Source organism: Sinocyclocheilus grahami, unplaced genomic scaffold (genome assembly GCF_001515645.1).
Source record: "Sinocyclocheilus grahami isolate Dianchi unplaced genomic scaffold, SAMN03320097.WGS_v1.1 scaffold2244.1, whole genome shotgun sequence".
In the NCBI taxonomy this organism is placed as follows: Eukaryota; Metazoa; Chordata; class Actinopteri; order Cypriniformes; family Cyprinidae; genus Sinocyclocheilus; species Sinocyclocheilus grahami.
The window spans coordinates 43,151-55,268 of NW_015507423.1; the positions used below are offsets into that span (position 1 = coordinate 43,151).

General features: G+C 50.6%; 1 protein-coding gene across 3 annotated transcripts in view; it reads right to left on the bottom strand.

The window, feature by feature from the left end:
• Window positions 1–1,049: 1,049 nt before the first annotated feature.
• kdm5a (lysine demethylase 5A) overlaps window positions 1,050–12,118 on the bottom strand; it is a 12,742-nt gene continuing 1,673 nt past the window's right edge. The window contains exons 4-27 of one of the 3 annotated variants that reach the window (XM_016260914.1): window positions 11,273–11,443; window positions 11,054–11,197; window positions 10,877–10,934; window positions 10,685–10,779; window positions 8,936–9,094; window positions 8,732–8,851; window positions 8,476–8,634; window positions 8,123–8,304; window positions 7,883–8,045; window positions 7,588–7,707; window positions 7,295–7,489; window positions 7,018–7,199; window positions 6,513–6,637; window positions 6,290–6,440; window positions 6,072–6,192; window positions 5,633–5,988; window positions 5,396–5,534; window positions 4,324–4,503; window positions 3,053–3,757; window positions 2,855–2,983; window positions 2,560–2,704; window positions 2,242–2,462; window positions 1,731–2,162; window positions 1,050–1,638 (exon numbers count right to left, since the gene is read on the bottom strand). In XM_016260914.1, the coding sequence (XP_016116400.1) occupies window positions 1,411–1,638; window positions 1,731–2,162; window positions 2,242–2,462; window positions 2,560–2,704; window positions 2,855–2,983; window positions 3,053–3,757; window positions 4,324–4,503; window positions 5,396–5,534; window positions 5,633–5,988; window positions 6,072–6,192; window positions 6,290–6,440; window positions 6,513–6,637; window positions 7,018–7,199; window positions 7,295–7,489; window positions 7,588–7,707; window positions 7,883–8,045; window positions 8,123–8,304; window positions 8,476–8,634; window positions 8,732–8,851; window positions 8,936–9,094; window positions 10,685–10,779; window positions 10,877–10,934; window positions 11,054–11,197; window positions 11,273–11,443 (4,680 nt within the window). In that variant the 3' untranslated portion in view covers window positions 1,050–1,410. Of the gene's footprint in view, window positions 1,639–1,730; window positions 2,163–2,241; window positions 2,463–2,559; window positions 2,705–2,854; window positions 2,984–3,052; window positions 3,758–4,323; window positions 4,504–4,973; window positions 5,154–5,395; window positions 5,535–5,632; window positions 5,989–6,071; window positions 6,196–6,289; window positions 6,441–6,512; window positions 6,638–7,017; window positions 7,200–7,294; window positions 7,490–7,587; window positions 7,708–7,882; window positions 8,046–8,122; window positions 8,305–8,475; window positions 8,635–8,731; window positions 8,852–8,935; window positions 9,095–10,684; window positions 10,780–10,876; window positions 10,935–11,053; window positions 11,198–11,272; window positions 11,444–12,118 lie in introns of all 3 variants that reach the window. The other 2 variants (XM_016260913.1, XM_016260912.1) reach the window with 2 other exon arrangements.

A 12,118-nucleotide genomic window follows, 5' to 3' on the forward strand; every position in this document is an offset into this window, starting at 1 on the left:
TTTTGCCAAAAGTCTATGACTAAAACTAAATGAAAATCTGCTGTCAAAATTAACACTGGTGTGAGAGAGTGAGTGAGAGTGTGTGTGTGTGAGAGTGTGTGTGACAGTGAGTGAGAGTGTGTGAGTGCGTGTGTGTGAGTGCATGCGTGTGTGAGCGTGTGTGTGTGTGAGTGTGTGTGCGTGTGTGTGACAGTGAGAGTGTGTGAGTGCGTGTGTGTGAGTCAGAGTGCGTGTGTGAGTGAGTGTGCGTGTGAGTGTGCATGTAAGTGAGAGTGTGTGTGTGTGTGTGAGAGTGAGTGCGTGTGTGAGTGAGAGTGTGTGCTTGAGTCAGAGTGCATGCGTGTGAGTGCATGTGTGTGTGAGAGTGAGTGTGTGTGTGTGTGAGTGCGTGTGTGAGTGAGAGTGTGCGCTTGAGTCAGAGTGCATGCGTGTGTGAGTGCATGTGTGTGTGAGAGTGAGTGTGTGTGTGCGTGTGTGAGTGAGAGTGCGCTTGAGTCAGAGTGCATGCGTGTGTGTGTGAATGCATGTGTGTGTGTGAGTGTGTGTGAGTGCGTGAGTGAGTGTGCACTTGAGTCAGAGTGCATGCGTGTGTGAGTGCATGTGTGTGTTTAAGTGAGTGTGTGTGCGCGCGCGTGTGAGTGTGCGCTTGAGTCAGAGTGCATGAGTGTGTGTTTGAGTGTGTGAGGATGTGTGTGAGAGTGCGTGTGTGAGTGCGTGCTTGAGTCAGAGTGCATGCGTGTGTGAGCGTGTGTGTAAGTGAGTGTGTGTGTGCGCTTGAGTCAGAGTGCATGCGTGTGTATGAGTGCATGTGTGTAAGTGTGAGTGTGTGTGTGCGCGTGTGAGTGAGTGTGCGCTTGAGTCAGAGTGCATGAGTGTGTGTGTTTGAGTTTGTGTGTGTGAGGATGTGTGTGAGAGTGCATGTGTGTGAGTGCGTGTGTGTGTGAGTTTCTCACAGGCTCAAATTATACATTTCTTGTGAACTACTACACAGAAGAGAATGCTTTATTAGCAGTGACATTCCCAATCAGACACAAACTTGACATATATCATCATCATCAATCATCTTTATTTGACAAAAGCTGAGAAAAAAACCTTCCCATCATGAACTGCTTAAAATCCTTTTACATAATAAATAGATTCACTGTCCTCCGTATGCTGAGGGCAGAGACTCGGTCTGAACAGGAAGTTCACTGCTGCATGATCTCATGGTGACGCAGCACATCAACTGTGGACGTGGGTTAGTTAGTTAGTTTAGGAACTGAAAAGCAGAGGTGTCTTGATACGTCAGGTGGCTCCTCCAGGACTACAATAATAATGAGCTACATCTATCAGAAACAGGAAGTGATGTATTCTGTGCTGATGTAGCAGCTGGTTTCCCGGGCCGCGTTTGACAGGAGTGTGTTTGTGAGGTTAACTGCTCTCCCGAGGGTCGGTTAGGGGCAGCGCTGGGACAGACGGGCCGCTGCACACCGGTGAGGACATCACCACAGTCTCTGCTCCCACTGTAACAGCCGCGCCGGCTTTATGCGAGCAGGCCAAGCAGATGTAGTCTTCATTCTCAGCCATCTCACACGTCACACCCACACACACCTGATGAAACCACTCGTCACAGCCGCCGTCACACTGGACCCAGTCCACCTGAACCCAGAGGAGAGCAAACACAGTGAATGAGACTCTGTCAGACACCAGTCACAGCGGTCTCGTTCAGACTCCAGCAGACCATCACTCACCTTATCCTTGCACGGCCGCTGGCAGTTCTTGGCGGCGCAGACGGCGTTCTCGTCGTTGGAGTCCTCCGCTCCGGACCAGTCGTACTTGGAGGGAATGTCCAGAATCTTCCTGCTCTTCTTCTCCAGGCCCTCCTTGGGAAACTCGGCCTTGGCCACCGCCTTCTCCTTCCTCTTGCGCTCCTTCTCCTCTTTAGCGAGACGCTTGGCCAGCTGCTTCAGCTCGCGGGACTTGTCAGGGTTCAGCTTCAGCTTCAGCTTCTTCTTGGCCTTGAGCTCCAGAACCCGTTTGATGTCTTTGGACTTGGACCGTCCCTGCACGCCGCCGCCAGCCAGAAGCAGCTGCTGCTCGGCTCGCTCCAGCTTCCTCTTCCTCTTCCTCTCCACGTCCTTCAGCTTCAGCTTGACGTGTTTGTCCAGCGAAGCTTCATCAGGCTGCAGGAGCACAGCAGATTAAAGAGGTCAATGCGTGGACACAAGAAACAAGTGCATGCACAGTGACAGCGTATCTCACCTCCATGACCTGCAGGAACTTGTCTTCTGAGGGCGGGTGTGTGGCCTGCAGGATCCTCCAGATGTGCTGCGTCTCGTCCAGAGACACCTCCAGCAGGTCTCCCTCCATCATCAGCTCCTCCAGCTGGGCCTTGGCCGCCGGCGAGAGCTCCAGCACCGGAGGCTCCAGGCTGCGTGGCACCAGCGGCGTCTTCCTGGGCTGCTTGCGTGGCGCCACCGGATCTGAGGAGGGAACAGAGATCAGGCTAGATCAGGTGATGGATGCTGCGGTACTGGACCCTTCTGAATATAGATATATAAGTGTGTAGTGACATCTTACTCTGAGGACAGGACTTCGAGGCAGAAGAGTACGCGTGCTCCGTGCAGAAAGACGGCATCGTGGGCCACATGTGACTGACCACCTCCTCCGACTTCACAGGAATCTCCTCGTCACAGAACAAGTACGGCTTCACCTCTCCTGAGTCCTGAGGAGAGAAACACGAGACAGAGAGACTGAGACGAGCAGCAGGGAAACTGCATCACATTAAGATGATCTGCATCCGATGAGGTGTGAACATCAACTACATGAAAACACTAGTGTTGGTTGATCGTGTGTGTAGGGATTCATCACATACCTTTACGTCATATCCATAAGTCTCTCTGATGTCCTCATCGGAGTCCGTCTCTTCGTCATCATAGTCCACAGAGGGCCGTGGTGACGTGGCCCTGCTGAAACCGGCCTGCTGAAAGGTCTGGATGTGGCCCTGAGAGTGAAACAGAAGTTAGTCGTGGAGCACTGCTATAATCAGACGTGATGGTGTGGAGTCACGTGCCTGCAGGTCGGGGTTGGCGGCCGCCTTCTGCAGCTCGGCGTTGATGATCTTCTCAGTCTTCTCTCGCGCGGCGAGCTCCACCATGCGCTGGCTGAGCACGGAGAGCTTGGCCAGGGCGGTGGAGAGCTCGTCGGTGGCCAGGGCCTGTCGAGCGCGGTCCTGCCAGCCCATGGCTCTCTCGGTCAGACACTGCAGCGCCTCTCCCTCGGGCAGCCGCACCGGCAGCTTCTGCAGCGACACCAGCAGGGACAGGATGGTCTCCAGCCGCGGCCGCCGCGAGCGCTGGCACAGCGGACACAGGAACTTGCTCTCTTTGCTGCCGGACACCAGCTTCTTCTGCGAGCCGGCTTTGGGCAGCGGCACGCAGGCTCCGTGGAACCAGTCCCTGCACAGCTCGCACTGCAGCATGAAGCCGCTGGCTGTCTTACGGCACAGACAGAACTTCACCTCCTCGATGCGCTCCACCAGGGCCATCTTGGCCAGGTTAGCGGCGCGGAGCGAGTGGATGGCCTCCAGCTCCTGCCGCTCGCGAGCTTTGAAGGCGGCCACGACGGCGGCGGGGTCACGCGTGTCCTCCACACTGTCCTCCAGGTCACTCAGAGCGTCCAGCTCCAGGCCGCGCTCCTTCTCCAGCAGCTCTTTGACACGCTTGCGCTTGCTCTTGCTGCTGCCGTACACGCCGATGTCCACACGCGGACTAAGCACCTGCAAGAGATCCAGCCCGAATGAGAAAGATGAAAGTCTCCAGTTCACTCAGCAGAGGACTGTCCTGAACTCACTGGCTGATACTTGTTCTTGTTTTCAGCATAAACTGTCATTTTGATCAATTTCTCAGAAAACAAGACTTGTTTTCTTAAGCCACTTTGATTCTCAAGTAAATGCATCTTGATTTAAGAATATTTAGCTATTTGTACTGGAAAACAAAACAAAAAATACAGAGGACATCATGTTTAACAGTCCAGAAACCAAGTATGTCATGAAGACATTTATATCCATAAAAATACTGGTGAAAATTTTGGGCACTAAACCAAAGAATTGCACATAATTTTCTCCTACATATTCCACTAGTGCAGGGGTTCTCCCTCGAGATCCACTTTCCTGCAGAGTTCAGCTCCAACCTTGATCAAACTCACCTGCCAGTAACTTTCTAGTGATCCTGAACACCTTGATGAGCTTGTTCAGGTGTGTTCAAGGGCCAGAGTTGCGAACCCCTACACTAATGTGTCATTGTGTAAAACCTGCTGTAAGGGGTGTGTGTGTTCGTCTGTCACCTGCAGCAGGGTGTAGGTGGAGTTCTTCTTCAGGAAGGTGCGGGCGGTTCTCTCTCTCCAGGCTCTAGCAGAAGCCACCTGTGACTCCACCTGCGGCAGAGCCTCCAATCTGACCGGGATGGAGCGTCCTCTCATTAACAGACCCTCCAGCTGCTCCAGGTAGGCGTAGTTACTGCCGTTCTGCTCATGGAGATCAAGACATGGGTCACATGATGTGCTACAACTGATAAAGCTGAATCAACATTGATGAGATAGTAACAATGATAATCTCTTCCACAGCATTCATGCCCTTGATCGTTATAGAAACATCTCTGAACTAGCATGCGCTGCTCAAACATCATCTCAAAGAGTCACATGACCCTTAAGTCTGCATATCTTGTGTTTACTCTAAACCTCCAGTTGCCTGTGAAACACGTAGTCACCTGAATGGCCTCCACTTTGGCCGTCCACTCTTTGGCTTTGTGCAGGGCGTCTCTGAGGGCCAGAACATTGGGCAGGTACGCTGGGATAACCTGCCAGTAACTTTCTAGTGATCCTGAACACCTTGATGAGCTTGTTCAGGTGTGTTCAAGGGCCAGAGTTGCGAACCCCTACACTAATGTGTCATTGTGTAAAACCTGCTGTAAGGGGTGTGTGTGTTCGTCTGTCACCTGCAGCAGGGTGTAGGTGGAGTTCTTCTTCAGGAAGGTGCGGGCGGTTCTCTCTCTCCAGGCTCTAGCAGAAGCCACCTGTGACTCCACCTGCGGCAGAGGCTCTAATCTGACCGGGATGGAGCGTCCTCTCATTAACAGACCCTCCAGCTGCTCCAGGTAGGCGTAGTTACTGCCGTTCTGCTCATGGAGATCAAGACATGGGTCACATGATGTGCTACAACTGATAAAGCTGAATCAACATTGATGAGATAGTAACAATGATAATCTCTTCCACAGCATTCATGCCCTTGATCGTTATAGAAACATCTCTGAACTAGCATGCGCTGCTCAAACATCATCTCAAAGAGTCACATGACCCTTAAGTCTGCATATCTTGTGTTTACTCTAAACCTCCAGTTGCCTGTGAAACACGTAGTCACCTGAATGGCCTCCACTTTGGCCGTCCACTCTTTGGCTTTGTGCAGGGCGTCTCTGAGGGCCAGAACATTGGGCAGGTACGCTGGGATATTCTTGGCCTCCATCACGATGCTTTCCAGCGTCAGCAGACTGTGGCGAGGCCTGCAAAGAGACAGACGGACGACAGTCACAACCACAGAATTTCACAACAACCCAAGATTAAATGGTTTGCTTGAGTTTTGGCCGTAACGAGAGGTCACCTGGCCTGCAGGCAGGCGCGCGCCCGCTCCTCCCAGTGCTCGGATAGTGTCAGCAGCTCCTGCAGCTCGGCCATGGCCTTCTCCACGGCGTGATGGGGCGGCAGGCCCACGCCCGAGTCGATCTGCCGCTTCATCAGCTCCAGCGTGAGGCGCTGCGGCTCCATCAGTGTCAGCCGCACCTCATCCAGCCAGCGCGCCTGCTGCAGCTCCTGCTTAAGCCTCGGCAGCTCCGGCAGCTCCAGCTCCAGCCCCGAGCCCAGCTCCAGCAGCGCCTGCAGCTTCCCGGAGTCCGGAGTCTCATCGGCCAGCGCAGCCTGCGCCCGCTCGTGGAAGTCCTGCACGCTCTCCAGCAGCTCCTGCGGCACACACACACACACAGGAGGGAACACGTCAGACCGTATATCAGAGCTCAGATGGCTGCGGAGGCTCGTGGACTCACCCTGACGTGTCGGGCCTGGCTGATGACGCAGGGCAGGCGGTACAGCTGCTCCACAAACACCTTCAGCTCCTCCACCGTCAGCTTGCTGCCAGCTTTCTGTGCGCTGCTCTCGGGACGCTCTCTTCTTCACACACACACACACACACACACACTAGGGCTGAGTGATGACACACACACATACTGTATATCACACTAGTCAGCGTTCAGCAGAGACTGACCTGTGCCTCTGCTTCTGGCTGAGCAGCAGCTGCGCCACAGACGAGCAGGTCTCGGCCTCCTTCACCGTGTCTCTCAGGCTGCGCAGCAGGCTGTTCTCGGGGTACTTCCTGTCCTCTGCGTCCTCCAGCAGCACCTTCAGCTCGATCAGATCTGTGGAAGCAAAGCCACCCGTTTATAACCCACAGATGCTGACTAAAGTGGCCACTCAGAGTCGTGTCTGACCTCTCTTGCTCTTGTTATCGGCTGCCAGCGCCTCCGTGACCCTCTTGGCCCAGGTGTCGTAAGACTGCGCGCGTGACTTCACCCCGTAGAGCATGGCGGGAAACTCATCCTGTTCGTACCTGAACCTGCAGCACACAGTAATAAAACTAGGCCTTACAGTTTATCTTAACCAGTCTGACACGTCAATCAGCACATCAGGCCATCACTGAAAGAATCGAGTGATACAGCGATGTGTAAAGAGTAGTTCACTTCCAGAATGAAAATCCTGTCATCATTTACTCACCCTCCACTTGCTCCAAACCTGCATGAGTTTCTTTCTTCTGTTGACCACAAAAGAAGGTATTCTGAAAAATGTTGGTATCCGAACAGTTGATGAGCACCATTGACTTCCATATCAACAAGTGGAGGGTGAGTAAATGATGACAGATTTTTAATTCTGGAAGTGAACCAATCCTGTGAGTGAGAGGGAGCGGCGCAGGTGTGTGGAGAAGAAGAGCAGGCGTACCGCAGGCACTTGTTACTGGCTGCGCAGCTGCAGAGCTCGGCTGCGTGATGCAGACACACCAGACGCTGCGGGCTACAGCTGCAGGTGAGTGCAGACAGGAAGCAAGTCGTCTTGCACTTCCAGCACTGCCGCTCGTCATCAGGCACCAGCTCAAACACCTCCTGCTCCGAGCACAGCACCCCCTGCAGGACGGGAGGAGTCACAATCATTTAAGTAGATTGGTGAAATACTCGCGGCAGTGAGATGCTGGTGCCATGTGAGGCCGGGTCTCTCTCACCGTCTCCTGCACGGCTGCTCTCAGTCGGCTCTCCTCCTCGATCATGTCTCCGAGCTCTCGGACCACAGCCGCCGCCAGCTCCACGTCCAGACTCTCCGGATCGGCCGCCATCTTACACACCAGCTCCTCATGGGAGAAGACGCAGTAGCGCTGCAGACGCCGGTAATGCGCCACACACTGCGTTCCGATGGGCAGCTGCACAACACACACACACGTATATGTCATCACACACATCTACATACAAACACAGCAAACCACATGCTGAAGATTCACTGTGGCTCTAGAGGACGCACCCAGTCTGCAGTGCAGAAGTTGACTGCCTCAGCAAAGTTGTAGCCTTGATTGAAGCCGCTGTGATAGGCTCTTGGGAAGGTGACGATAAACTCTCCCGCGCACTGATTGGTCCGGTACACCTGTATGATAATGAGCCCTGTCAGTGACTGCTGAGGAATATCGGTCAATAACACTGTCCTAAAATACTGCTGCCAGGGTTGAAATATCTCATCTCATTGTTCATTTCTTAAGCAAGTGTTAAGCTGGTTTGCCGGTGAGCAGCAGAATGCAGGGCAGATGCAGAGGAGGCTGTACCGGGACGCCGTGCTCCATGAGGAGGTTGGGGTTCATCAGGGTGACCAGCTGATGCAGGAGGTCCGGCTGAGAGTCGAAGAGCTCCGGAGCCACTTTCTTCATGACAGACTCCAGCTGCTCGGCGGCATGTGCTGGAACGCCGTACCAGGTCTTGGGCTCGCCCCTGATCAACAGACACACACACGTCACTCGTCTCAGTGTCTCAGGCGCTGAACATCAGCACGAGTGCGCAGGACTCACCAGTGCAGGTAGTTGATGGAGTAGCTCCAGTGGTCCTCGATGTGCCAGCAGAAGGACGAGAAGCACATGCCCACGTACAGCCAGGGCACCTTCATGCCGCTGATGTCCCCGCTGATGTGCGTCAGCACCGACTGCTCCAGCACCGGCATGTTGTTCAGGTTCCAGCCCGAGCTCGCGTACTCCTGCGCATACACGTGAGAATCAGGAAGACCTGTCTATGGTCATATCTCACCACAGAATCACAAGAGAAATAGAGGAAACACACACATATATGTGTGCGAGTATAACATGAATAAATGAAATTTCTTCATGCACTAGTGTGAGATGCAGCTGTATGAAATGAAGCATCTTACATCCTCGTCGCCGATGAGTTTTCTCTTGCCGTCTCTCACTGGGAATCCGCTGCCCATGTCTCTGGAGCTGATATCAGCGCCGTACTCCACGATCACGTCCTCCTCGATGCTGCTGACCAGACGCCAGAACTCCTTCTCCACCAGCTCCGTGGGCACCATCTGACACACACACACACACACACACACACTACACTCTGAACCCAGAACTCTGCTTTAACTCTTGAGAAGCGTGTAGACGCACTTTAACGACACTTACATGAACAGGCATGTTGAAGTAATCGGACTTGAAGTGGTCGGCCATCTCACCGAAGCTCTGGAGCGTGTACTCGCGCACAGCCTGCTCGAAGCCGAACGCCTCGCGAGGCTTGCTGCACTCCTGTGTGACGGGAGATCAGTGCATCACAGAGGAGCATTCGTTACAGCATGTGTGTGTGTGTACTGAGCTGTGAGAAGGCTGTACCTCTGCCACACACTTGGGGCAGCGCCAGTCTCCTTTGGGCACGTCCTGCAGCGGCGGGATCAGGCAGAAGATGTGGTAGCTGTCATCACAGCCGTCACACAACAGGAGGCGGTCCTCCTCGTCGCCCCGCCCACATGCCATGCACATGTACAGGTCGATCTGTCAGTCACACACACACACACACACACAGTCCACTACTAGCGATTAAACAATCAAAGAGTGTTTTAGATCTAAAACACACAGAACACACGTTTTCCCTGGTGAAAAAACTACACTTCCATAATGTATTTAAAGTGCTCTATTTTTGTACTTAATATATTAAAAATCCGTCTTTAGTACTTCTTAAGATAATCTTAAGAACATCTAAGTGTACTCAACTGTGCTATTTTGGGACACCCTGAATATGAACTAAAATATGCTAAAAATTTATTTAAAAATGTTTTTTTAGGTACCACTTGAACCCATCTTTGCATGAAAATTTACTACAGGTGGTAACGAAATACATTTTTTTAATACAGAGATAGTATTTTAAAAGCACATTTTAGTTCATTTACATGGTGTCTCAAAAAAGCACAGTTGAGTACATTTAGCTGTTCTTGTGAAGTACTAAAGACGGATTTTTTATATATCAAGTACAAAATTAGTGCACGAAAATAGAGCACTTTAAGTACATTATGGAAGTGTACTTTTTTTCCAACCTGGGTTGCAGAGGTCGCTCACACAGAACATGCTCAAAAACTTCAGAACAGAAAAGAGCGCTGAGTCTAAAGATGTATTTTGAAATGATGAACTGCGGACTCTGAAATACTAAAGCATGGAGTGCCACAGGGCTCAGTATTGGGTCCTTTACTCTTCTCCTTGTACAAGCTCCTCTTAGGGGATATAATCACGAAGCGTGGCATTAGTTTTCACTGTTTATGCAGATGACTCTTATCTCTATATTTGCTCCAGACCTGGCGAATGTGACAAGTAAGGAGACTGAATCTGTATTGTCAAAAACTGGATCTCGGCTGCATGATTGTTTATATCCTTGCACAATGTAATTTTATTATCATCCAGCTGTAATCTGCTAGATGTGACTGTAAAGCATGAATATATTATGAACATTAACATCATGATTTTCTGTAAAGCTAATTTGAAATGATGAGTGTTGTGAAAAATGCTGTAAAATTTACTGGACACAGAATCTTAGAAAGGTGATGAATGAAGAGCTGCATTTGGATTCATGTAACGGCTCTGCTGATGAATCTCATTACGTATGTATCTGGCAGACGCTTTTATCCAAAGTGTCTGACACATTGCATGGGTTATCTGACAAGACAGGTTAGTGGAAATGAGCCAAAAATCACATCACTAGTTTGTCTCCAAAAAATCTTGATAATTTCCCCAGCAATTCTTGGACATCAAATCAGCCATTGTGATGGTAATAAAATAGTGTTCATGTTAAGGAAACGGATCCACTGGGAATGAGTGTAATGAGTCTGATTGCTGGAAGCTTCTGATTCCACACAAACATTCTGGAAAGAGATGTTGATTTAAAAGGTGTCTCCTGGTTACAGCTTGTCCCTGTATTCGAATGACTGAGACACATTAATGCAGATCTTTAAGTGTAAACAGCAGAGATGCTGCGCCGGAGGTCAGATACAGAAGTATAACAGGCATTTTAGTGCAGTTTGTACTGAACAATGTAAAAGCTCAAGCACAGGAACACATTTATAATGCATTATGACACACAAACGTCATACTCACATAATTGACCTCCAGCACCTCCTTGCGTGGACGCATTTTAAAAGCAAACGCCTGAGCCCTCATGTGCTTCTGTTTCCTGAGGAAGCCCTCGTCATCTGGACACACACACACAAACACACACACACACAGTCTTACACGCCGCTGTCTGCTGAACAGCACTGCTGTCTGTTACTGAACCGCTGAACGTCTCACCTGCTGCCATGATGTCTAATCTGAACACCTGCACGGCTTTGGGCTCCGTGTTTTCTCTCTGAGACACACAAGCATCACATCAGCACTGGCTCAGAGGACACATTCAAATACATGCTGTTCTTTTGATCTTTCTATTCAAAGAAGATTGTCTGTATGAGGCCTGACAAAGAAACTAACCTCGTCCTTGAGCCGTCGAGGGGAACGTCTCTCTGCTCGTCTCTCCTTCTCTTCATCCTCATCTGGGCCCTCTTCTTCTCCTCCTCCAATGCCTTCATCCACATCCTCAGTGTCAGGGGCTTCTGGGTAAAGCCTGTGAACGCTCTACACACACACACACACCTGTCAGGAGCGACACGAGACACACGTCATCACAGCAGCTGCAGGAGTCAGACTCACGGTCAGCGTCACTCCGGTCTGGAAGAGCTCATACGGGTACAGGATCCGCTCGAAGTGAGAGCGCAGCAGTGAGCCCACACCTTTCCCGGCTGGAAAACCCATGCGACTGCTGATCCTGGACCAGCGCTTCTCCTTACAGACCACCTCAAAACCTCCTTCTGCAGACACCAGCTGCCAGAACACAGAGAAGAGAGATCAGACGTGTGCCGTTCCCTCTTCAGCGCAACGTTTGCTCATCCTGTGTTAGATTTTACTGTGTTATATCATTAAATAACGTATTTACACACAAAGTTCAAAAGCTTGGGTTTGGTAAGAGTCTCTTCTGCTCATCAAGGCTGCATTTATTTGATGACAAATACTGTAAAAACAGTGAAATACTATTAGAATGTAAAACAGCTGTTTTCTATGTGAATCTCTGTTAAACTGTAATGTATTTCTGTGATGTGCAGCTGTATTTTCAGCATCATTACTCCAGTCTTCAGTGTCACATGATCTTCAGAAATCACTATAATATGCTGACCTGCTGCTCAACAAACATTTCTGATTATCATCAATGTTGAACACAGTTGTTACAGGATACATTTTATTTTTCAGGATTCACAGATGAATAGAAAGTTCAAAGTTAAAGTAAATGTCTGTCACTTTTGATCGATTTAATGCACCCTTGCTGAATAAAACCATTAATTTTTCTCTCAAATAAAATACCACTTAGCACAAATTCCTGAAGGGTAGCGTATATAACAAGTCTCACAGCATGAAGGCTGATGTGAGCGTGTGTTTGCAGCACACACACACACACACAAACACACGCACGCTCACACACACAGACACACACTCACACACACA